Source organism: Myotis davidii, unplaced genomic scaffold (genome assembly GCF_000327345.1).
Source record: "Myotis davidii unplaced genomic scaffold, ASM32734v1 scaffold167, whole genome shotgun sequence".
NCBI lineage: Eukaryota > Metazoa > Chordata > Mammalia > Chiroptera > Vespertilionidae > Myotis > Myotis davidii.
The window spans coordinates 4,268,030-4,295,512 of NW_006300048.1; the positions used below are offsets into that span (position 1 = coordinate 4,268,030).

At 40.6% G+C, this 27,483-nt stretch overlaps 1 protein-coding gene across 2 annotated transcripts in view; it reads right to left on the bottom strand.

Moving 5' to 3' along the window:
- SUPT3H (SPT3 homolog, SAGA and STAGA complex component) overlaps nucleotides 1-27,483 on the bottom strand; it is a 445,191-nt gene that overhangs the window by 15,612 nt on the left and 402,096 nt on the right. Inside the window, exon 12 of one of the 2 annotated variants that reach the window (XM_015572205.1) lies at nucleotides 7,151-7,235. In XM_015572205.1, coding sequence (XP_015427691.1) covers nucleotides 7,194-7,235 — 42 coding nt within the window. In that variant the 3' untranslated portion in view covers nucleotides 7,151-7,193. Of the gene's footprint in view, nucleotides 1-5,908; nucleotides 7,236-27,483 lie in introns of those variants that run through there. The other variant, XM_006776406.2, reaches the window with a different exon arrangement.

Below are 27,483 nucleotides of genomic sequence, written 5' to 3' on the forward strand. Positions count from 1 at the left end.
TTTACCACCTAAGGCATCTAGTAGCTGTTTTCTAGCTATCGCCTACTGATCGCCTCTACCAGAAATGCCTCCCTCTCTCTGCATGGTCAAATTCTACCCATTCTTAAAAGTCTGCTTAAGTCTCTCTTTTTCTATGAATATTAATAGATCATTCTCTCAGCCACTGTGATTGATATATACACAATCAACAAAGAATGTTTTGCTGTTGTGTGTATCCCATTCTCTGATTCTTTTGAGTATCAAAATGTTATGTCCCCAGACTTCATGTTAGGTGCTTGTTACAAATGCAGATATGGGACCCACAGTGAGGAGATCCCGATTTTCTAGGTAACTGGGGTAGAGCCCAGTTGTGTGCATTGTCTATAGGGATACAGGTACTTCTTATGAACTTAATATACTATATATCTATATATATCCCACGTTCAAAGGCTGTTAAATTGTGTTGTTTACCCATATCTTCAGAAAAAGTTAAATTGTGTTGTTTACCCAAACAATCTGAAAAAAATCACTTCTACTGTTGTGGTAAACAACCTGCTTCCCTACTTATAATGGTCTGGCCCTCTAGCAACTTCAGCGTTAAATTATAGCTAATTTGCCTACAAACGTCAGGTGGTCAAAATAATCTGGCCACTCAGTGTATATTTGAAACAGAGTGGCACCTATGTGGGCAAAACATGTGTAGTTAATCCATACATAATTTAATCTAAGTAGCCTCATGAGCCTCTTTGAAAATTTCTGAAATTCCCCACAGGCCCTTGACTCATTGTTTGGGAATTTATAGACTCCATAGTGATTGCTTGGATTTCATAGGTGCTAAAGTATTTTTTTTAAATGAAAACAATGAATGAATGAATGAATGAATGAATGAATGAATGAAGAGATACAGAAAACAGACATTTTTATCGCAAGCTATTCTTGGGTGATAAACTGTTGCTTCCAGTTCACAAAAATCTCATTATTTTCAGTCTGAACAGATCATCATATTTACTTTAAGGTTGGTGGAAATGTTATTTCCATTACCTTTAAGAAAATTTTATCCTAAAATGGTTCATTGTCTTTACAGGAAACAATGGGAGAGCTAGCAGATTTTTAAAGATTGTGCTATATACAAAAGTAGTGAGTGAGTCTATAATTCTTTTTTACGTTTGTGTAGATTATGTTTGTATAGGACAGGATGGTTCCTTAAATCTTTAGCAGGATAAGTGAGATTGAGCCCTCTCTTCCTGAGACCATTAACTTAACAATGAAAAGGATTCTGTGCTTCTGTTTAAATGAATTTTTCTGTTAACCAAGTAGCAAATGTTTATTGACTACCTAGTGTGTGCATGCGGTGATTACCAAGATGTGTAAATTCAGGACTTGCCCGCAGGAAACTCTTAATCTGGGCAGGCTGCAAAGCCCAGGGAGAGGTGATCAGGACCCTCAGGAAGGATGGAGACCAACAGGGACTAGAGTTGAGAGCAAGCAGCAGGTCTATGCACTGAGTGGGCAGGAGGTTCACTTATGGGAAGTAGGTCACCATGGAAACCTAGGAAAGAGGAAGCGGGTTGATTTTTCATTCTGTTCACAGAAACTCGCACTACACATTACAGGGAAAAGGCGCCCAGTGATGTCGCACGTCCCCACACAGGCCGCCTGGGTAAGATCCCACGCTCTGTGATCACTCGGGGAAGTGGCAAGCCAGCCAGTCTTGGGAGGAGCTGCCTGAGGTAGTTTCTCACCTGCCTCCTGGTTTGCGGGGATGGAGGGAAGGCATGGCACAGTCTCATTATTTTCAGTTCCCATCGCCATCTCCTTTTGGGTATGGATGCAAACCAAACACTGCTTGGCTGCCATTCAGGACGGGAGCCTCCCTGACTCACGACTCCGACTCTGTCATCGGCCCCTCCGGCTGGGCTGGCATCTTCCCGTGAACTAGGAACATGGGAGGTCTCGCTGATGCTGCTGCGCCGTGTGGAAGTGTCACTGCCACTGCCACACAGGGTCTGCTTGACGGATGGGCACATACAGGTCAGGGAGGAGGGACGAGGACTGGCCACTGCACTGCTAGGGGGACTCACTTCTCCCAAGGAAAGTGGCTGGAAGAAGTCAATCAAGGCCACTCAGAAAAGGCAGTTGCAGGCCCGCAGGCCTAGGGGCCGGTGTGCTGCTAGAGGATCTCAACAGGCAGAAATCAGAAAATGACTTGTGCTGAGGCAGCACAGACCTAGGGTTTGGAGGGAAAAGGCTGCCAACCCCTGACGAGAGGAACAAGGATCACTACTAACTCAAGCTGTGCTCCACCGCCTTCTTCTTGACCTCTGCTCACCGCGCCCCTCCAGCACCCGGGCCTCCTGGGCCTGGAGAAACAATGACGTAAGTAATGAGCAAACACCCGCAAGGGGCTGTGGCTGGAGCTCCAAGGATTGCCATGGGGACCCTGTGTGCCGCGGCAGACACATGCAAACAAGGTGGGGACTTATATAACACGAGCTACATACCTGCATGAAAGAATACAACAGCAGCCTAAGTAACGAGAACTTTCTGGAGAGATCTCATCTTCGCAAGGGGAGGCTTGATATATGTGGACCTTTGAGGACATTTCGTTCATAATCTGTATAATGATGCTTAGTTTGTGCATTCATCATATTTATTTATCTTATGGCTTAAGACATGATAGAGGACTTGGCATCAGTCTATATAATTATATTCTATTATACATTATATGATATTCTATTATATACACAACACTTGGCCTTAAAGAAGGAAAGTTAAAATGGAATTCTCTTGTAATCAGTTTTTTTGTGCTGAGAAGTGCTTCCAGGTTTGGGAGCAATCCTCTCTGACAAGCCCCTAGAACTCTTTATTCGCGAGTGTCTCTGGTTATGAGCGTGAGCGTTGGGGTCAGCGTGCTGGGCACGGACGCCAACTCCACCGTGGGTACCTCCGCATAAGCACTGAGCCTTCTGTTCCTCAGTTTCCCCACTACTGCCCAAAGGCGACAGGGAGAGAATGTGCGTTTCTTGTGGTGGGGTTGTATTTAGTGAGACAATCCACACAAAGTGTTTGGCGCACAGGGTGGCATAGGGTGTGCCATAATTGTGTCAAACGTATTATTAAAATACTGATACAATATATCATCATTTTTAATAGCAAGTACAGTGTTACTTGGTATAAGTGAAATTATGTAAGCAATCATCTTGATTATTAATTTTTCCTATATATTTTTCTATTTCTATTTTCCTTTGGAAAATAATGAGAATAGTGGATATTGTTGGGTGGTGATGAGCAGAAAAGAGAACATGAATATAACGCTCCATACAGAATCACTGTGGTTTCCAACAATGAAATACTGTATGTGGGCCTCTCGTGACTTTGTAAGAATTAATTGTTTTAAAATCAGCTTCAATTGTCAAAATTCCCATGACTTATGACAGCTTAAATATTTGCTATTTTGTTCCAAAACACAAATGCCAGCTTCTTTTTTTATTTCTCTTTTTAAGTGCTATGATATCACTGTCCTATTCACAACACGAGAGACTTGCTTGAAGAGATATGACTTTTTAATATCCGAGCTTTTAAAGGCATCTGGCCCTTATTTAGCTGTCACATTTGCCTCTGGCTCCTGCAGGCACGGTTCTGCTGCTGAAGCTCGGCTGGCTGCCTTCTGCAGAGCCCCTGCTAGATGAACACAGCTCCCCTCAAACCGCCGGACCCCGCCCCTGCCACTGCACAATCAGAGCACACAGTTTCACCGTGGCTTTCAAATAAGAAGATAAAAATAAGAAAATAAATTGCTGGACACTCAGCTTTAGTGGGGCCACTGCCGTGACATGTTCAGTTTGATGCCCGATATTATTTGCAGAAGTGTTTATCGACTATGAAATGTTCAGCCAGAGCATACAGGAAACTGTAAAATATTTTATGAGATGTGTACATGGTTGATGGTAAAATTTTAAACGCAACCTGGGACGGTTCTATCTAAATTCCAGGAGGGCAGATGAGGGAATAGTTTCTCTGTAGTGATTCAGTTTTACACAAGGGTTTACATGAACTGGGAAGAAATATCTGATATGGGAACTATATAAATTCTTTTTCATAAAATTAAACTTTACAATTTCTAGACAAGTAAACATATTTTCTTTCAGAACAAGAATCACCAGTTATGTTTATTTGTCTTCTACATGGTAAAAGCATTAAATGTGAATTGTTTATTATTTTATAGAAACAAAGGACAAACAGTAATAACTGAAGAATTCTCCCCACATACAGAAAGTACATACATAATTTAAAAAATATTTATGCTTTTGTTTTTTTAAAAATTCTTAGTCCTAAAATTGGAACATTATTGTTTATTGATGTGAGAGAGAAAAAGAGAGTAAGATCAATTTGGTGTCCCACTCACTGATGCACTCATTGGTTGATTCCTGTGCCCTGACCGGGGATGGAACCCAGAACCTTGGCACATGGGAGGATGCTCTAACCAACTGAGCTACCCGACCAGAGCTGGGACATCATTGTTGGATCTCAACTATTGCAATGTGTGAAGACAGGAAGGTTAAAGACATCGCTTTAAAATGACATGTCCAGACAGTCGAATTTTCAAATTGAGGTGAAGGGAGAAGTATTTCTATTTCCTTTACTCTCAAATATATGAGGCAGTGTCAATCTCCCACTAGAGAGGCTATTCACTTATTTTCTGGTTTTATTTTCAAATTTGATCTCCAAAACACAAGCCTACAAAAATAGAAACTATTTTGTGTATTCACATTTGATTTAGAGGTGAGCATGATTTTTGTGTTTATTTTTTGTTTTGTTTTATAGCATGTACCTCATTAGGTCATTGTGAAGACAGAAGAAATGCCACAGGTCTACTTCCTGACACAAAGTAGGTCTCAAAGTAGGTTAACTCCTTTCTCCCTTGCTTGCAGACTTCTTTAAAAAAAATTGTGTAATTGACAGATTATTTAATGAATACCAGTCCCTTTGAAGAAAATTTTAATATAACACGTCTAAGGCACACATGCCATAGAAGCAACGTATGTTGGTAACGTCGTAGTGAGCCCAGCATGGAGCACGCCGCTAGCCTGGGAACTGGGGACACCACCTGGCTCTGGTGTCCCTGCCTTTGCTGAGCTATCTGGAGACGTCGGTTTCCCTCCCTGGGCCATGTGTTTTTATCTGTGAAATGAGTGGTTATTTCAATGATCTTTAAAACCATCTTCTGCTTTAACATTTTATGAATCTACGTAACATTCTAATCTTTAGAGAGAAGTTTATTGAAGTCACATTTTCTGAAATGTTCTTTCTTTTTTTCTATATTCACTGCTTAAGGAAATTTTATTTCACTTCTAATTTAGTGTTGTGGAAAGAGTCAGAGAAAGAACCTATGGGTAGAAAAGAAAAAAAAAGAATTAAAAATATTAATATTGAGCAATTATGGGGACATGTAGGCTGGTTCAGGACAGACATAAATGACCTTGTTTTATTCTAAATTCAGCTCACTGGCTTATGATGGAAAGTGAAAGGTTATTATATGGACTTACTGGGCAAAACCAGATTTTATAAATAATTACCTGTCAGACTGTTCAAGATAGACAAACATACGCCAGACCAACAAAAACACAGACCTGTCATATTTCTGAGAGAAATGTACGTTGAGTCTTCCTTCTCTGGGAGTATAAGATCAGGTAGAATAAAATGAAGGGAAAACCCTAAACCCTATATTTTCTGCCTTGTGCATACTTTAAAATGTATAATGTGGGAAGAGAAGGAATTTTGATGTGAAAAAATAGCCCCTGAAAATTTTATACATCAATAAGCCAGGCAGATCGAAACCAAATACAATAAATGCTGTCGTTTTAAAAGTTAGGATGTTTACTGCAAGCTTATAATTTTCTATGATTAGGGACGCCAAGAAAAATAAGAATGATGATAAAAAGAAAAGTTTAATCATACATTTTAACAACACAGATGGAACATCAAAACCCTTTGGAAATGTCTGATATTATATATCTGCACTTTCTGTCCTTGACATAAAGATTTTTTCCAGAAGGACTAACACAGAGCAGGTAAGTGATAGTTAACAACCGGGAACAACGTGGCCCAATCATGTTCACTGGGCTGCACAATGATTTTGGTCACCAGACAAAACCTTCCATGTTTCCCATTTCTGTTCCTATTAATTCTTTACAAAGGCTGTCTCAGTGTGAGTAAAAGCCATGATAAAAGTAAAATTACACAAACTCCTACGAATTTAAAGGAATAACTTCCTGTGTTCTTTTGCAATTCAAGTCTAATCAGGAACCGGACAATTACGTCTGCTCTATTTTGACTTGTTCCCGAGGGTGCCAGTTCCTCGCTGACTGGAGAAAGTATAGATGCCAGAGGGTAGCTCAGCTGCTCCCGGCAGTTCCTGTCCACACGCGCAGCCTCAGGGTGGCGGTGCTGGGAGAGCACCTCCTCGCTCCCCTGCTAAGATTCTGACCGCCCTGCTCCTGAAGGGGAGGGGGTGTGTGAGAGCGGTGGCCTGGGACGATGGGGACAGGGAAGCAGAGAGCTGACGATGGGGAGAGGGTCTGGATGCGGAAAAACACACGCCAGGCAGATATGCAGAGAGCTGGGAGGAGGGCACGGACATGACATACACTGTAAGTGGGAGCAGGGAGGCGAGGATGGGAACAGAGTTCATCAGGTCCCCTCGATCTTTGATTCCTGTGAGTTTATAAAATAGACATTTGTCTCTAAAGTCCCCGTGGATGTAGTCAACAAAGTTGGAAAGTAAAGTGCAAGGGGAAAGCTGACTGTCCTTTTAATTTTGTTTCCTTTGTCCCAAACTTGGATTACTAAATGCATCAAGTAAAACATAGACTAAACACTGAGAAAAAAAAAAGACACTGCTTTTAAGATATGTGAGCTGAGGGCAGTAAATCCATTCCAAATTAAAATTTCAAAATTGTGTGATCCGCATTCTTGTCCACCTACACACTCTCCCAAACATCCTGCCATTAATTAGCCAACGGCCCATCCAGTAAACAAGACTAGGCGTTGAGGGGGCTGGGGAAGGGCTGGAGTCAGCCCCCTCAACAGTCACAACAAACCAGCGCACTCCTGAGGGTGCAGAGAAGGTCAGCGTGTCTTTACTTTGTCCACACGGGGGAACAGACATCACCTTCACAGAGCATCGCCGTTCCCGCGGGCCGGGCCCAGCCACGTCAGCAGGCCAGAAAAGCCATTCCGTTCCTGCGGTAGGCACTCTGTGGAGAAGAAGAAATCTGCAATGAATTGTCACAAGTCGACCAGGAAAGGAGGCACGACGCAAGGGGAGCTTCGTCCTGGGCTGTGGCCGGCCGGCCGGCCGCACTCTAACAGGGGCTTAATCTGAACAGTTCTGGTGGCAAAGCTCTAGCAGCTGCTTTGTCTATTAAAAAGTCAATGTGGTTTAACAAGTGGCTAGGGATCCTATTTTGGGGGAGTGGGAGATAGGCAAAATAAGACATCTTGTGTTGTTAATTGCCTGGACTTGGTTAGGTTAAAGACATGTTGTGTTGAATCTGTTTGTCCTTTGTAAACATGTGTTCCCTATTGGACATGCTCAAGAATCATTTCTAACTAAGTATCTTAATAGTCTATAAATTACTGGCTCATTATAGCCTTCCATGGCCTAATTTATAGCCTCCATGCAAAGCTCTGGGAACAGGCACTAATAGAGGCCGTTCCTCCCCCTGAAAACGGTCTCTAAGGAGTTCTGTACATTACAGACGTTATAGAAAGCTCGCATCTCACATAACTTCATATACACGCATGCACATGCAGTGTAGCTGTGGATATTCAAGATTGGATAAACAGTCCCATGAAAGAAAATGGGAAAGTGGATACTAATCACAATATATTTCTTTAAACAAAGTGAAACGCATGACTTTTCATCCCAAGAGCTGTCTGCCTCCGGAGCTGGAAGAGCTGGGCTGCCCAGGCCTCTGTGATTGGCCCTGAGCCTCGCAGTGAGACCGGTGTGGAGCAGAACTGAAACCCATGGTGCAGGAGTAAAATGACTGCTCTCACCACCACAGCGCTCAATATTTACACTATGAAGTCACATTCAGACAATTCATAACCCTCAATTAGATGCCACTTTTCTATAATGTTTTCAGAAAAGTGGAAACAATTACAAAATCTGTACCAGGGACTTTCCCCTTTAAGCTAATAGCTCTGGGGCTATTCTGGAATCTGGACACTTTCAGTCCAATAAATGTACCTTCTACAGCATCTTGTTGGAAATGCAGAATGAGCTTTTATGATGAAGCTAATGCCATGGACGTCCTGTACAGTGTAATTCTAAAAAAATGACTGAAATCCATTTTTAATTACATTGCAAAAAAGGTAAGTGAGCCCCAAGCTTTTAAAGACTTCTACCAACACGAGGTGAAACAAAAATGCTTTTTTCAATAACTTTCTGTTAATCATAAAACCAGTTCACGGCACATGCATCCCTTCCGAACAGCCGGCGTGTACGGGGTTTCCTGTGGGTGTCAGGTTGGAGCGGGGCTGCAGCTCCTCCAGAGCGGCGGCTCAAGGATGAGAAGACGGGCACATCCCTCGCCCATTCCTCAGGGCTCTCCGGTGAGTTCGTTCCTGACCTCAGGCTTTTTGTGCCAGAGGACACCTCTGGGCTGGAGCAAACATCCTAACAGGAACTAGAAAGTTCCACCCCCCCCCAGCCTTCACTGAGAGCAGTGCTAACTGCACTCCTCAGGGAGCCACAAATAACTCGCAGCCATGGATAGAGTGTCTTCCCGCAACCACAGGCGGGAGCCTCAGGCCTCCGCACAGCCCACCACCAAGGCTGCCTGAGAGGCTTCTGCCCGAGTAATACTTTGTTTCTGGACCTTGATATTTTAAATGTTACAACCACAGCGACAACCTTTCACATGACATAGTATTTAAGCACAGGGACGGTCTACATGGAGATAAATGGACCTGGAGTGAAGGCGATTGCTCTCCCAGGTAAATGGCGAGTGAGCCCTGCATGAGAATGGAGTTTGGCGCAGAAGGGTCTTGGCTGACTGCACCTACGAATTTACCGAGTTTCATCTTTCCAGGGTGGGCAGTGCGAAGGGGTTCTCCCTAGGGCTGACAAGGTCACTTTTAAGAAAATCAGTTCACCTTTGCCAACAGTGAAAAGATCGCAGGCTTATAGTAACAGATCCCCAGTAGCCAAGCTGACCCCGATTTCTGGACGAAGGTCTTCCTATCCTAATTCTAAAATAGAGGAGGAACAAACATGCCTGTGTAATTAGCGAAGGGCAATTTCAGCAAACCAATCCCCCAGGGTCCCTCTCCCTGAGTCACTGCTGTTCCTTTTGATGTACAAAGGATGTGTGCTGTCTGTGCAGGGTGATTATGGGAACGTCGAAAATTTGGCATCTTTTCCAGAGTAAGCAACTTTAAAGGAAGATGGATGAAGACAACTCATCTTTGTGTCAACTGTGAATTTCTCTTTATTTGTGTTGCAAATGTTGAAACTAAATTTAAACATCGCTTGGTGTGAGGGCCTTCCAGAGGCCACATTCTCACGAAACACATTGCATCCCACTTACTCTCTACTGTCAGATTCCCAGTTCTATGCCTGATTCCCAGTTCTATGTCTTCACAGACACTCTGCAGACCCTGACCGGGAACAGCCAGGACCACACTTCACTACTGAAGAGAATAAATCAATCAATAACCAAATCAGACTTCTCCAATAAACCAGCTTCTTCCGTATGCCACTTAAGATTTATTATTGATTTAATTTAAAGGTCTGTACTCGACTACTAGTTGCTCCTATGTGAATTTGTTGAATAGCTCAGACATTTTAGCATGTTACCAGTAAAGTAGCAAAGATAATATTTGGGTTTCTTTTTTTAAAGGACCAATTGAAGTTACTATGCCTTTTTTAAAAAAATTGAGGATCAAGTGAGCTCCCAACTTTTACATTCATTTATTCACTCAGCACCAAATTATGACCTGTTACCAGAACCTCAATATACCTGGATAAGCAGACACGGATGCTATCTACTGCATGGGCATGGGTGGGGACATTAACTCATGACTGTGCACTTTTAAAGTATGACATTTTTTGCTTATTTGAATATGGATAAACTAGAGAAAACATTTAAATCTCAAATTGGTTTACTTCTGCTTTGTTGTGGGTCACCATAAATTGCACATTTTAAAGAATACACATTACTATGACAGTACAAGATTAATATTTATCTTAAGCAAAAGAAGACATTCTGTAAAACATATCCTGTTATTCCAACTTGAATATACTTGCGTGTGTTATTTATGCCACAGTCTAAACCTGTCCTCCACCCAGTTGAGATGTACATTTTATTCTCACTACCACCTTTCCTGACTCCTTCCTACTTTCTCAAACTTGAAATAAAACAAGAGTTTCATTGTAGGGACTGACCTCAGCAAGACAGGCTGGAGAGTCCCAAAGCTCATCTCCCACAAAAACAATAAACAAACAACTACCAACATGCAGAAACAGCTCTGGGAAAGCTCGGAACTACAACAAAGAAGCAGAACCCTGTGGAGCTGAGGAACAAGCCTGGCCACTTAGAAGTGTGGGAAGCATTTTACCTGCGTCACCCCACCCCCAGTTCAAGCAGCTCAGCGCTGAGGGACTCCCTCAGGTGAATTTTACCCCAGGGGAAAGGAGAGCAGGGCACCTCCGAAAGTCTCATCACTGCCATGGCCATTTGCAGCCTCGGCCACAACACTGGGCCCAGCTGCTGGAGCTGCATGGATCCCCACTGCTGTCTCCTCATGGTGGCTGGGCTGCTGCTGCTGTGAGACCTGCCCCCGGGCCCACCTGATGCTGTGCCCACTCTTTGGGTTGGGACACCTCAGCACCTCACCATCTATGGACGGGGAGTTGCTGCTGCTCTCTGTGCCCGGTCTCTCAGATTCTAAGTCACAGCTTTGATCCAGCACCACTGGGCAGTGCTCCTGCAGCTGCTGCTCTCTGGCCCACTCTGTGAGTCTGACATCATGGCACTCACTTGCCATCACTGGGCAGTACTGTTGCAGCTCTATGTCCCATCCTTGGGTCCTGAGTCATGGCTTTGACCTGGCATCCCTGAGGCTGAGCTGCTGCTGCTCTGCCCCCTGCCCTCTGAGGGCCAGAGTCGGGACTTTGACCCACCATTCCAGGGCATCTGCTGTTGCACCCTCGGGCCCAAATACTGTGATGAGTCTCAGAGACTCAGACCGGGGTTCCCCAGGAGACCTGCATATGTCTGCATCTAAGACACTGGCATTACCAAGTGCACCTGTGCCCCAGGACCCAGGCACTGCGGTAGTTCCACATGTACCTGACCTCAGCACCCCAGTTGCTCTGAGTACCTGAAACCAAGTGGGATAGCCTTGCCTAGCACATCCGCCCACAGGCAGGAAAGGAGACCAGGAAGGCCCCAGCCGCTCTGCCACTGAGGACCCCAAGAGACCTAGGCACCACTGCCACTTGCAGGACCTCCACAGTCTTGGCCACCAAAGACAATGCAGTCTTGACCACAGTTGACCTTGTTGATGGATGTACGGAAATGATGCCACTGTGCTCGCCCCAGAATCAGAGATGCTGCATCCACCCAGCCAAAGCCCTCATGGCCACCCTCAGAGAAAAGTCTTTCCTAACCAACGTTAGTCTTTAAAAAATGCAGAAGAGCTGACTGCTCCCTCAAAGGCACAGGCGTCAATGTAAAGCCACTAGAAACATGAAAAAGTAAGGAAACATGATACCATCAATAATTTTCCAGTACCCAACGCCAAAGAAATAGAGATCTCTGAGTCAACTGAAAAAGAATTAAAAATAATTATTTTAAGGTAGTGCAGTGAGATTCAAGAGACCACAGAGAACCCAATGAGCTTAGGAACTCAACGCATGAACAAGATGAGAAGTTCAACAAAGAGAGAGAAATCACAATGAACCAAACAGAAATTCTGGAGCTGAAGAATGCAATGAATAAAATGAAAAAATGCAATAGAGAGCTTCAAAAAAGGCTTAATCAAGCAGAAGAATTAATCTTCAAACTTGAAGACAGATCTTTAATATTACACTTAGAGGAGAAAAATAAATAAGAATGAAAAGGAGTGTAAAAAGCCTATGAGAATTCTGGGACAACATTAAGTGAAACAATATTTGTATTATGGGAGTCCTAGAAGAGAGAGAAAGGGTCTGAAAAGTTAACCAAAGAGAGATTTTGAAAGAATTGAGTTTAAAAAGAGTCATTCACATAGAAGGAAACCCAGACAACATTCTCAGCAGGTTTCTCAGAAGAAACCTTGCAGGCCAGGAGGAAGTGGGATGACATATTCAAAGTGTTCAAAGAAAAAAATCTGCCAATCTAGAATACTTTACCCAGGAAAGTAGTTCTTAGGTAGAGATATAGACAAAAACTGAGGGAATTTATCACCACTAGGCCTACCTTAGAAGAAAGGCAAAAAGGAGTTCTTCAAGATGAAACAAAAAGGATGCTAATTAGTAAGATGAAAACATATAAAACCCATTGATAAAGATAAATACATAGATAAATTCAAAATAATACTGCAACGGTAGTATGTAAATCACTTTGGACTCTAGCATAGAGGTTGAAAGATAAAGGTGCTAAAAATAACTATAGCTAAAATATTTTGTTAGAGCATAGGGGATATGCTCCTTGATATTGGCCTTGGCAGTGGTTTCTTAGATAAGGCACCAAGAGAAAAGGCAAAAAAAGCTAAAATACAATATAAAATACAATATAAAAAGATGAAAATGGTAAGATTAACAACATAAAGTGTATGTAGGGAGAGCAAATAAATGTGTAGATCTTTTTAAGGCAATTGAAGTTGTTATCCGCTTAAAATACACATATAAGATGTATTATAAAAGCCTCATTGTAAACACAAATTAAAAACCTATAATAAGTACACAAATAATAAGAGAATAGAATCAAAGCATACCATTATTAAAAAATATCACCAATTCTCAAAGAAAGACAGCAACAGTGGAAGAAAGGAATGAAAAAAGTATAAAACAATCAGAAAACATTTATAAAATGACAATAGTAAGTCCTTACATATCTAATATAAATGTTTTTAATTTCTAATTAAAAGACATTGAGTGCCTGGATGGATAAAAAAGAAAAAAAGAGACCCAAGTACATGTTGCCTATAGAGACTCACTTAAGCTTTAAAGACATTCACAGGCTGAAAGTGATGGGATGGGAAAATGCTAATGGAAACAAAAGAGAACAGAGGTAGCAATAAAATAATTAGAAAAAATTAACCAAAGATGTGAAAAACCTGCACACTAGAAACTATAAGACACTGGTGAAATAATTTAAAGAATACGTAAGTAAATAGAAAGGTATCCCATAATCTCGGATTAGAAGAATTAATATTGTTAAGAATATCAATACTACTCAAGCAATCTACAGATTAAATTCAACCCTATAAAAATTCTAATGGTATTTTTCACAGAAATAGAAAATATAATCCTAAAATTTGTTTGGAACCACAAAAGACCCTGAGTAGCCAAAGCAATCTTGAGAAAGAACAAAGAAGAACGCAACACACTTTCTGCTTTCAAACTATATTATAAGGTTGTAGTAATTAAAACAGTATGGTATTGGCACAAAAACAGGCATAGATCCATGGAATAGAATAGAGAGCCCAGAAATTAACTCACATATATAGTCAATTTTTGACAAAGGAGCCAAGAATATATTAGGATAATCTCTTCAATAAATGGTACTGGGAAAACTGGGTAGCCACGTGCAAAAGAATGAAACGGGACCCCTATTTTACACCATATAAAGAATCAACTCAAAATGGATGAAGGACTTCAATGTAAGACCTGCAGCTGTAAAACTCCTAGAAGTAAACAGAGGGGATATGCTCCTTGATACTGGCCTTGGCAGTGGTTTCTTAGATAAGGCACCAAGAGCAAAGGCAAAAAAAGCTAAAATAAATTAGCAGACTATATTAAACTAGAGAGCTTTTGCATAGTAAAGTCAATAATAAATTGAAAAGGCGACTACAGAATCAGAGAAAATCTTTGCAAACCATATATCTAATAAGGGGTTAATATCTAAAATACACAAAGAACAAATGATTCAATAGCAAAAATGCAAATAATAAAATTTTAAAATTGGCAACAAAGACCAGATAGACATTTTCCTGAAGAAGACATGGCCAATAGGTACATAAAAAAGGTTTTCAACATCACTAATCATCAAGAAAATCCAAATCAAAACCACAATGAGGTATCTATCACCTAACACCGGTTAGGACGGGTATTATAAAAAAGACAAGAGATAACAAATGTGGAGAAAAGGAACTCCTTATGTGCTGTTGGGGGGGAATGTAAATTGGTACGGCCATTACGGAAAACAGTATGGTGGTTGCCCCAAAATTAAAAATAGAACTACAGTTGGACCCAGCAGTCTGACTCTGGGTATGTATCAGAAGGAAATGAAATACATATCTCAAAGAGATATCTGTACCATGTTCATTGCAACATTATTTACAATCACCAAGATACGGTAACAACTTAAATATCTTTGGGTGAACCTGGAGGGCATTAGGTTAAGTGAAATAAGCCAGACAGAGAAATACAAGTACTGTTTGGTATCACTTGTATGTGGATTATAAACAAAATAAGAACTAAAATCAAAGCAAAACACACACACACACACACACACACACACACACACACCCCAAAAACAAAACAGAGTAGAATTGTGGTTGCCAGGGGCTATAGGGACAGAGAAATGGGGAGATGTAGGTCCAAGGGTACAAACTTTTGGTTACAAGTTCTGAGGATCTAATGCACAGTCTGGTGAGTTAGAAATATAGTACTGTACTGTATACTTGAAAGTTGCTGAGAGTAGATCTTAAGTGCTCTAGCACACACAAAACAAACAAAACAAAACAAAACAAAAAGAGTTAACGGTGAGGTGATGGATGTGTTAGTTATCTTGATCATGGTAGACATTCCCCAATGTAAATGTGTATCAAATCATCACATTACATACATTAAATACATACAATTATATTTGTCAATTATTCTTCAAAGTTGGAAATAAAAAAATAATTTCATTGTAGCAGGTCCAAAATTCACTTACAAATATTTCCTTTTTCAAAGTCCTAAGACAAAAGATTTTGGTTCCATTGCCTGAAGTGCTATACATTTGTATGATTTATTTTAGAAAATCTGAGTTCTTACTCTATGTAAACCACTCTGCTTGGTGTCTAAGGACAAAAGCTAGGTAACACAGTCCCTGCAGTCAGTAGACTTCCAATTTATAGTAATGTCAACAGCTTACAACAAGTAAAATGCAACGAGAGGGCATTCACTAGGGTGGGAGGAGGGAGAAAACAAGGCAGCTGTTTTGTTTGCTTTTTAAAAAAATTATCTTTATTGTTGAAAGTGTTATTACAGATGTCCCCCTTCTTCCCCCATTGACCCCCTTCACTTTACCCCTGCCCCCCCAGGACTTCAATGCACTATTGTCTGTGTCCATGGGTTATGTATATATGCGTATAAATTTTTTGGTTAATCTCTTCCTGCTCCCCCCTTTAATCACAATATTTAATTTCAAATAACATTTAAAAGGGCACAAGATTTGTAGATTTCTTAAGGCAACAAGAGAGGGGCAAAGATTAAAAAACACTACATGGTTTTATGGGTGATAAGTATTTTCATGCCCATATCTAATTTACCCTTACCACAACTAGTAAAAAGTGTCTTATTATTCTCTTTTTTAAAGTGACATACTCCAGTGAATGGTAGATTTAGTGTTAAAAACCCAGGGCCTGTATTCTTTTCATTATACCACATTGTCTTACACTAAACAAAAGAAAAAAACCCTCTGAAATGTGGCATAATTCATTCCACCCGGATCACTGAAGACATACACAGTCTCCTAGTCCTGAAAAACTCAATTCTTGCTAACTCAACATCACTTAAAGGCGAAATGAAAATTTTACTTCAAATTTAAACTAAATCAGCCTGGTCCGATACTTCAAAGTGCGGAGGGGGACTTAAATGTAAGTCATCTTCAGTTTGGAGGCATCTCAACTAGTGCCTATTTCCCAGGCTAATTGTAAGAATAGTATTTGGTAAAAAGCACTGTGCGACCCAATCGCCGAGGAGGCTTTGAAAAATCACAGATCCTCGGGCTCTGCTGCCTCTGGACTGTTTCCAAAGCCTCCAGGTGGCTGGCTGCGGCGCGGGCCGAGAATGGCGGCCGAGAGGACGAGGACACCAGCAGCAGGACCAGAGATGGTCTGTCAGGGAGGGGAACCATTTCAGAGTCTGTCATGATTATACAGGAAACAACATCTCTTAGTGGAAATCCTAATACTGGCATTAATTTAATACAGCAGAAAGAGAAATTAAGGTTTTCAGACCATGCCTTTCCACCCAGAGAGCAAGAGGGGTACCTGTGTCTCCCACATTTCTCACCAGCAGTCCATCTGCAGAGTCGTCATTGTTCTTTTCCCTTCCTAGATGCTGGGATGCCACTCTTAGGGACACAGTCCTTCAGACTGAATCACCATATTTAATTCCATAATGAAAAAGGAATTTGGAAACTGAGCCTATTAACCCAAGCTGAACAAACCCTTTGCATATATCAAGGAACAGAGTTTGAAACTGGAAAGTGTCTTTGTGAACTCCTCAAGCCCAATTCCAAATTTAACAGAGAAAACGAACGCTCCGAGAGAGCGACCATCCCTGGTCACGTGGGAGGGGGGCCGGGGGGGAGAACCTGGGATTCCTGACTCAGTGTAGGGCTCTTTATGGACGGTTCTCATTCTGTCCAAAACTATGTGTTTAGCGTCCCGGACCTTAATGGGGAAAACAGATGCAGGGGGAAAATTGTTTTTCCGGATTAAGAGCCCTTGGGAGCAGAACAAAAGTGAAGGGACCGGGGAAGGGAGAGACTTAACGATGTCCAAACAGCACAGCTGAGCAGTCAGAACAAGGTGGATGGTTATGAACTGCTAGCTCTACTTCTGGCTCTTCTGCTGCATGATTAGCTCTTCCTTGGAGAATCACTAATTTCCCCAAGTGCCCCAAATAATAACTTTGATAAATGGATGAAATATCAAAATAATTAAGATAAACCCGTCTGGAAAGTTCTGTGGCGAAAGCACACATCTTTAGGACCTTCAAGGGGGACACACCATGTGTTCCCATTCAAGTCTTCCTAAGGCTGTGCTCAGTGTCCCACTGAGGGCTGAACAAATAATGTGGCCTGCCTGGATATGTTTGGAGTTGGCCATTTGGATGAAATCCAGTGAGAAAAGGACAATAAAAAGATTTGGAGCATATATTCTCTCTCTCAAACTACTCTTAACTCCCAATTAACTAAGTGTAGGGCAGACTTTCTGCAGAGGATCACTTGTGGGCCACAGGACCCGCCCTGGTTACCAAGGGCCCGGTGGTTTCCCAAACGTTCTCCACTCCACAGAGGCTCGGAGGGCACGGAGGTCACAGAGGGCGCACTGGGGCTCTCCTGGGAGAAAAGGCAGGGAGGCAGCAGAGTAGACTGAAAGCAACTGCCTTTCACTAGTCCTTACCGATCTAGTTAATCTAAGTGGCTTATTGGAAGGTAGATACATCCTGAATTTCATGTATAAATGCTGTTTCACAAGCTACATGAGCCCTCCTCTGTCCCGCCTCATACTCAAGTTTTCCAGGAAAAGCCAGTTGTTCTTGTATCTGGCCTTTTCCTCCCTCTCTTCTGGCAGCCACCCTGGAGACTGCATCAAGCTGTCCCACATGCCCCAATTCAGCCTTGCCCTCTATGGAGCCACTGGATTCAGAGACCAAGCCTCCCCTAGCCCTTCATTTGCCTCAGGAGGTATCTATGCCCCAGAGACATACTGCTTTGCTTTCATACTGTACATCTCTGAGGCTCTGGATCTTCTTATCAAAGCTGTGCAACAGCTTTTTAAAAGATAAAATATGACACCCCCCCTTCCCCCCAGGCCTTTGGCTGCCCTTGTGTCTGTGTGTGGGAAGAGATTTAATTATAATGAATAAATATGAATGGTGGTCTAAGACTCTTAAAATCAAAGAGGGAACCATGGCTGAATTTCATTAGCAAACATAAATACAAATAGGCACATCTTGTTTGCACCAAAGCCATGTGACTTTCCCCCTTTTGATAATGTTATTCTAACTCTGATATTTCAGAGAATCTAAATTGAACCATATGACGAATAGCAATGCAACACGCAAAGCTCTTCATTAAACATCTTCCCTTTGTATACTCCCCAGTGTTAGAAACATCCTGTGAAAACCTGGAAGGCAGTTCGTTGGACAGCAGGGCACTGGTTGAAGAACAGGAACAGGGAGGGGGCCCTGCCCTTTCAATAAGAGGTCTTCCAGGGCGGCAGGGTGGGAAAAAGACATGGCATTAACTGTCCTCTAGGCCAAGTAACTGGGAGCCTATACAAATTTCCAGAAGTTGTCATTTTATGCATGTTTTCCTGTATGTCTCTGTTATATTCTTATTACCAAGTTATTCCCGCATTCTGAATACAAGAATCTCTGAATTAAAATTTAGTTATTAAAAATTGCCATTTCTAACTGTCCAAGACATCTCAATCAAATTATATGAGAGATGTATTAATTCTGTTGTTAAGCAAAATCATTACATAGCTGATAAAAACAACATTGTGTTTTTTAGAACAAAAGTTTTTTGTGAAAGTTATTTTTAGCAATTTTATATGAGCCTAGAAGTATATCATTTCTATGTATAAATTATTCTTTCCATGATATCGTATGTACTTAAACACAACTATGGTTAATAATAATTTAATGCCATTAATGTTAAACTTTTCTTCAGCTACCTTATATTAAGAACAGTCAAAACACAGATGTCTGAAATTATTCCAAGCTGCAAACACATATAACTCTATATGAAAACAGTGCTAAATTGGCAGAATTATTAACTGAAATCTCCTTCTCGGGGGGTGGGGGTGGGGAGGCGGGGCTAACAATAGTTAATTTTCACTCTCCATAGCCTTCAGGAGGCAGGGACCTTACTATTTTATCTACATGTGCCCACAGTATCGCCCAATGCAGAGAAAATAAGTAGGTGCTCAATAAATAATCATCTTGGGAATGAATGCATTTGATTAGCAAGTAGGTTAGTTTCCTCTGGGCAACAATGAGAAATGCTAACATGTGTTCTCCACCAAAGCAGGGGCTGGGATAGTCTCAGCTCTTAAAAATTAGGCTTACGACCGCACACTTATCATTTTACAAGATAACCATCAGTAGCAATTGTTAAGAAAAATAAATTAGTGACCTTAATAATTCAACCATAAACATTGCTGCAAAAAAAAAAAAAGTTACTGTGATATGAGTTCTCAGTTCCCACTGGGAGCATTTCTGGGCTTCTCCTGGCTGCTATCTGCTAGGAGTAAAAAAAAAAATTGGCTCCCAAATGCCTTGTTTGCCCGAAAAAAAGAGTCCAAGTTATCTAAAACAATACTGTTAATTATATTGTTGAGCCTAAACATTTGAAGTTCAAATATACTGCTATTAAAAATTATAATTAATAACAAGTTTACAGTAGATAGTATAAAATAAAAGAGTAGAAAAATGGCTTACAATCTTGGTTATATGGCAGTAATACTCAATTGTGTTTTCAATCTTCAACAATGATACAAGATAAAAATAAAAATAAAACATTGCCTCAACAGCCTGTGCTACATCAAAAAACACAACACAAAAAAATAACAATGTGAGTAGCAATACCTGTTTCCAATGGTCAAGACACCAATTTAGGGTAGTAAATAAGTTATGATTAAGACAAAAAATACTAAAAACTATGATACAAAACAGTCAGGACATAGTAGTTAATAATATCAATCATGTATGGTAGCTACTTGAGAAGGTATATTTCTGTATGAACTGTCATTCATTCAGCAATACAGACTACAAGGTTCAGTGGGTACAGCAGTGATCACAGCTCCTCATTTTCTTCTCCTTTCTAAAACAAATCCTGAGGCTATGTTTTTACTGATTTTTAACGAGAGAGGAAGCGAAAGAGAAACATCAATGAGAGAAACATCGATCAGTTGCCTCTAATATGCATCCCAACTGGGGATGGAACCCCAAACCTGCAACCAAGGTATGTGCCCTGCCCTGGAATTGAACCCTCAATCTTTTAATGCATGGGATGCCGCTCTAACCAAATGAGCCACCGGGCCAGGGTCTGCCTTTCATATTCAACAGTCTAATAAAGAAGACATATTGAATGAGAAATGACAAAAGTGATACAAGTTTAAAAAATGAGTATAGCATATATTGGGACCATATAAGAAGGCAGTGGAGGTGGGTATTGGTGATCAAGGCACCTTCTTAAAGAAAAAGACACTCAGCTGAGGCCTGAGTTGGGGATGAGAGAAAAATGGTGAGCAGGATAGAGAGTGTTCTAGGTAAGATCCAAAGGAGGGAGAGCTTTAGCTTGTTTCTAAATGCCAGACTCTAGGCTATGTCTGTCACCATAATATTAAATCTAAGACACCAATCCACACTACCTACCACTAAAGGGTTTATCAAAATTCAAGTAAGAGCCCAGCTAGTGTGGCTCAGTGACTGAGCATTGGCCCATGAACCAGGAAGTCATGGTTACATTCCCGGCCAGGACACATTCTTACCATATGATCCAGCATTTGCACTACTTGTATTTACCTAAAGGAGTTGAAAACTTATGTCCGCACGAATACCTCCATAGGGGTATTTATAGCTTTATTCATACTTGTCAAAACTTGGAAGCAACCAAGATGTCCTTCAGTAAGTGTAAGGATAAATAAACTATGGTAACATTCAGACAGTGGATTATTCAGGGCTCAAAAGAAATGAGATATTAAGCCATGAAAAGACACGGGGAAAACTTAAATGCTTATTACTCAGTGAAATAAGGCAACCTGAAAAAGTTACACAATTTATGACTCCATGTTTATGACATTCTGGAAAAGGCAAAACTTTGAAGCCAGTAAACTGTGGACTTAGGATGAAAATGATGTGTCCTGTAAGTTCATAAACTGTAACAAAAGCATAGTTCTGATGGATGATATGGATAATGGGGGAGGCTGTGCATATGTGGGGAAGGGAATATATGGGAAATTTCTGTACCTTTCACCAACTTTTGCTGTGACTCTAAAACTAGTCTAAAAAATAAAGTATATACAAATTTGAAATACCCTCTCTTAGCATTTATTTCAAAATTAAACTGCTCTGTACTGACAATGACAGGGATGCCTCCTTCATACCTTTGTGTCTCCTTCCTAATAAGGTGTATTTGAGCTCCTGCGAACATATTCTTTTACCTTGTACACATAGAAACACCTGCATTTCTATAACAGAGTTGTGTTAATGGAATTTGCCACAGACATTTACAATCTGCCTTAACCATTTTGAAAATTTACCTCCAAAATAAAATAAACAACCAGTGTGAAAGATTAATTTGAACAGAATTATCATATTAAATGGCTAAACCTCCTGAGGTTATGAAACTATCCTGTCAGATATGATGTATTATTTATATAGCAGTGACGTGCTCATTTTATTGGGCATTATCCTGATTAACCCTAAAAGGTAGGCTATTTGGGTCATAGTAACTGGGACGCTGGAGAGGCTAGATCACACACCACACTACTGTTCAAGTCTACTGCTTACTGTCACATTGTCTCTCAAAGACAATGAGAAGGTTTAGGCTTAACACCTTAAAAAGAAATGTTCTTTTCACTTCTACTTTCTTTTCAAAATGTTTTATTATTCACCAATTTTTTTTTAAATAGATCTTTCAAAGGCCTATAAAAAAATTAGCACCAATTCTAGACTAAAGAATTATGAAAGAAGGTGGCTGTTGTGTGTTTCAGTAACTCTTACCATGACTTCTTGAGGAAGGACTGAATGGATTCTATCTTTATGTATTCTATTCATGTAGCACTCAAGGTAAGCAGGCCTTCTAGCCTCAGGATGTATAATCTTCATGCTGAAAATAATTCCATGAATCATTTCAACTAGCCTTCAAGAGAGCCTTCGCTAATGAATCTTTCTCTGCCTGTCCAGTCCATGTGGTGGGGTTAGTGATGGAGTAGGCTGGTCCCATCACTCTCAGGGCCCCTAGGCCCCCTGTGCATGCAGCCAGCCCCTGCTTCAGCACAGGCCTGGGAGGTGAGAGGAGGTAAGCTAATGCATGAGTAGCTGCCAGGAGAAAAGATGGGAGGAAAAAAGCTAAAGAAATATACTATTTCAATCAAAGTCAGAAATTTGTAGAAGTGGTTTTGGTCTCCATATAGTAAAAATATTTATCCAAGAAACTCCTGCTCGGGTGTGAACATCCTACTTCTAGTGGGATTTTGTTTGGCAAAGGGCTGTGAAAGAGTGGAAGCTAATACAGAACATGTCTATAAACAAATTTATTTAGTTAGTACAGATTGACACATTCACTAGAGGATTTCAGCAATTACATGTGTAAAACTATTTCCTACAGTGGTTTCCTTTTGTGATTTTGCTAATTTATTCAATCTAGGCCATTTTCATGCACTGACTGTTACAAGCCATTTAGCCACCCAGGCTGAAATGAACATATGGGGACTCCACACCTTCTTTCCAATGCTTCACGTAAACACAATTATATGGCGACATTAGAGAGTCAAACTTCTAATGAAAGAAAGTCAAGCAAGGTTATAATACCTTAAAATGTGATGCGATAATCTAACTTCGGAGAAAAGAGCTTTGGCTATGCTGTACATGAAAGTTTTTGGTAAAATGCCAAGCGCTATATAAGTATAATGTGTTTATATTTGTATTCAAGATGTATTTGTAATCTAGTTATAAGTATAACAACATATAATCAAATCATATTCTTGGGAGAATTTTAACTTTTAGCAAATGCACGTTTATTGAAACTCATATTCTCAACTCCGGAAATATTTTGATTATAATTCTCTACTGATGCATACTTCTATTTGTAAATGTTAGTATAATTCATTACATTAATTAATAACTTCTATCTCTTGAACTCCAAGCCATTATTATAGTTTGTATAAATGTCTTACTTTAAATGCTCAATAAATATTTGGTACATGAGTAAAGACTATTCAAGTTTGAATAGTCCTCATGTAAAGAAAACCAAGCCTAGCTAGTTTGGCTCAGTGGATAGAGCATCGGCCTGTGGACCAAAGGGTCTTGGGTTCGATACTGGTCAAGGGCACATGCTCAGGCTGCAGGCTCAATCCTCAGTAGGTGGTGTGCAAGAGGCAGCCAATCAGTGATTCTCTATCATCATTGACGTCTCTATCTCTCCCTCTCCCTCTCCCTTCCTCTCTGAAATCAATATGTTCATCAATATACATGAACACTTTATTTGCAAAATATCTTATTTCATAAATTGAGAACTTTAATTTCTGAAGCATATATTATCTTCAAATATATTTGCAATTAATAAAACAAAATGCAGAGTAGCTTTACTTAGATAAAGGGTTGCACAACTGCTACCAATAGGGAGAGGGTAGGTATCCCATAAAAATATGTGAAATGGAGTCTTCATACTCAAAACAGTTGGGAATCATTGGCCTTGCCCCAGAGCTTAGGTGGGTGGACCATCCAGGCAGGTATGGCAGGAAATGGCAGGATCCTGGCAGTCAAGGGCAGAAGGACTGGTCCCTTGAATAGACTGAGTGACAAGCTTCGAAAACACGCCCCTCCCCACCCCCGCATCGGGATTCTCGGTCCCTAGGCCACTGGAGAGCTCTCTGTGCTGGGTGCAGAAATGAGAAAGACCAACCTCTATCCCACATGAGAAAGTGGAGGGGAGGTATTCCATTACCTGTTGTTCTCGAGCGAACATTGAAATTATATTTTTCAAACATTTTGAACATCATTACCAGTAGTGGAGAGATAATAATGGGATATTTGTTTACCCCTCACTTTAATGTGTCCTGTTGAATTTCTTCTGTTTCTCTTTCTTTTTTTGGTGATTTGTTTCACCATAAAAATCAGTAAGTCCATTTTTATGGGGTTTATGCTGGGGCTAGTTTTATTTACAATTACTATCTTGATATAATAGTAATTAAATGATGCTATGGGTTGAATCATGTCCTCCATAAAGCTAAGTTGAAGTCCTGATTCCTGGAAGAAGTGTCTGTGCCCTGATTTGAAAATGGGGTCTTTGCAGATGGGATCAAGTTAAGACAAGGGCATTAAGGTGGGCAGTGGTCAAACATGAGTAGTGTCCTTGCATGAGGAGATAAGAGACACACAGGACAAAGACCACCCCTAGATGGTTTTGCTCAGTGGATAGAGCATCAGCCTGTGGATTGAAGGGTCATGATTCCAGTCAAGGGCACATGCCTTGGTTGCTGGCTGGATCCTCAGTAGGGGACGTGCAGGAGGCAGCTGATTCCCTCCGAGCCCTCCCAGGAACTAGCCCTGCACACACCTTGATTTCGAACTTCTAACCTCTGGAACTGTGAGATAATAAATCTGTGTTGTTTTAGGCCACCCTGTTTGTGGCACGCTGTACAGCAGTCTTAGGAAAGTAGTACAGGTGGTAACGCACCTACTTCCACTCTTTTCTTGTATGAATCTTTTTTCACCACATACTCTGGAAACTAAGGCAGTGCTGAAGTCCTCTAAAACCGAAATCAGCCTATAAAGTAGTAATAGCTGCTTGGCAATGGCGCAATCACGGATTTTCTGGGCTGAGAGTGTCAAGTGAGATCAGTTCTGCTTCCACCCGGGGAAGGAACTTTTCCCTTTCTGGCTTTTTTCAGCAGGTACAGGGGTGCACAGTACCTGAAACAAGGACTGGCCCCAAAGTGTACCATTAAGTAAGGCTTTTCTAAACCTGAAAAAAACCTAAAGGGGAAGAACTTAGGGTGCATTCTCAAGACTGTGGTGCTTTCATCTCAAACACTGTGTGAAAGTACAGTGGGGCCTTGACTTACGAGTTTAATTCATTCCGTGACCGAGCTCGTACCTCAAATTACTCGTATGTCAAATCATTAAAGTGAACGAGTGAGACATGTGATGCTGGGCTGATGTTGTGGCGTTCACTGTGACGTTCGCTGTGCCAGCTAGCGGTGGGGTATCTGAAGCTGGCTCGCAACTCAAAGCAAAAAATCGACCGAGAGACGGCTCGTATCTCAAAAAACTCGTTAATAGGGACACTTGTAAGTCAACGCCCCACTGTATAAGAGAAAATCAAATACACCCGGCCTCCCATGTCCACGTATTACAAAATAAAAAGGTTATGTTGCTGCTGACGTGTAGTATGTAGTTAGGCCTAAGGTGGCTGTATCTCTACTGAACATGTACAAACTTTTCTTTGGTTATTATTCCCTAAACTGTTTACACAGCATTTTACCCAGTATTGGGTATTTTAAGTAAACCAGAGATGACTTAAACAGGAGGATGTTCATAGGTCATATGCAAACACTACATCATTTTATATAAGAGAAGAGCACCTCTGAATTTTGGTATCCCCGAGGGCTCTCCCCTCTCCCACCCCTCTAGCCCCCATACCAAGGGATGGCTGCATTGGCCTTCAAAGGACGGAGCCTGAGATACTTGAAAAGCTAAGCTCTTGATAATAGCATTCACACCACAGTCTTTTTGCTTTAAGGCAAACCTAAGTTACTAAGTTCAAGTTACTTTATATTTGGCCTAGTAAACCCTAAAAGTAGTAATCCCCATCTTTATAATGTATAAGGGAATGTTAAAAACATACATTATGGTGAAAAAAATCTGAGGATGAGGAAATATAAAAAAATGTAAAAGCACTCACATGGGAGTTATACTTCTGGTAGCCACTGACTGAGGAAATATGTAATGATAAAAAATCCTTCAATGACGTATCTAAATGAATTTTATTAACACAACAGTATCTATATTTAGTTGAAAATATATCAAGACATATTAATTATCCTCTCTACAGACAATGCTTAATACACCTTTCGGCCTGGCAATGACCTATTCTTACTGTAAGGCTCCTGGCTAACTCAGACTCACAGGTTTGAAAATGGCTTGTATTTGTTTCTTCACCGATTCACATGTAGTAACTGAGTGCCTATGATGTGCCATGCAGTGTTTGAAATGTGGGGGATGCATCGTGAGTACATTAAATTGAACTTTTTAGTGGGGTGACACAGTCAATAAATAAATACACAATCTGACAGCCGTGGAAGTGCTATGAAAACAACTAAGGCAGCATAAGGGGACAGAGAGAGATGGGGTGGGAGTCCTGCCCTCCGATAAGGTGACATTCAAAGGCCTGTGTGAATGAGGCATACACACCTCCAGAGGAAAAGACAGCCTGAAAACAGTGGTGCTCCTCAGTCTGAGAAAAGACACCAATGAAAAACCCAGTTATTAATCTTAATTGTGAAAATCTGAACACTTTCCCCATAAGATCAGAAGTAAAGCAAGACGTCCACTCTCACCATTCCTAGTCACCGTCAATGATAAAGAAAACAGAAATACAAATTGGAAATGCTAAAATAAAGCTGCCTCTATTCACGGAAAACAACTATCTACATAGAAACCAACAAAGAATCTAAAAACGTTACTAGAATTGAATTTAGCAAGGTGTCAGCATATGAGGTCAACATAAAAATGAATTTTATTTATATATTCTAGCAATGAATAAGCAGAAACAGAAATTAAGAAATTACAAAGGCATGCAAAATATAATATACTTAAGGAAAATTTTAACAAAATATATGCAAGATCTGTACAATGAAAATGACCAGATTTGATGACAAAAATTTTAAAAGATCTTAAAGAGAGATATACTGTGTTTATGGATTAGAAGACAATCTTGTTAAGATATTCTCCACAGACGTATCTATAGATTCAGTGCAATTACTTTCTCATCCCACCAAGCTTTTCTGTAAAAGGTGGTAGACTGATTCTAAATGAAAATGCAGAGGACCTTGAACAGCCAAAAAATTTTGAAAAGGAATAGAGGACATACACCACCTGATTTCAAAGGTTAGTAGAAAGCTAAAGTCCAAAAGTCAGTGTGGTAACAGCACACAGATAGAGATGCAGATCGATGGAATAGAAGTTAGAGCCCCCCAAAGACACCCACATGTATGTGATGTATTTATTCTCAGCAAAGGTGCCCAGATAATTCAGTAGAGGAAAGAAGAGTCTTGGTAGTCTTTTCAACAGAAGAAGCTGGAACAACTGAACATCCATATACACAAAGGAAAGAAAAAGAATCCTTATCACACACCACATGCCAATATTAGTTAGTAATGAATGATGGACCTGAACATTAGAAACGATAAGACTTCTAGAAGAACAAATAGAAAATCTTTCTGAACTTATGATAAACAAAGATTTCTCAGCTCACACATTTATACAAACTAAAAAGAACTGAAAAATTGAACTTCTTCAGAATCACAAACTGAAGAGAAAAAAATATGCCTATACAAAGA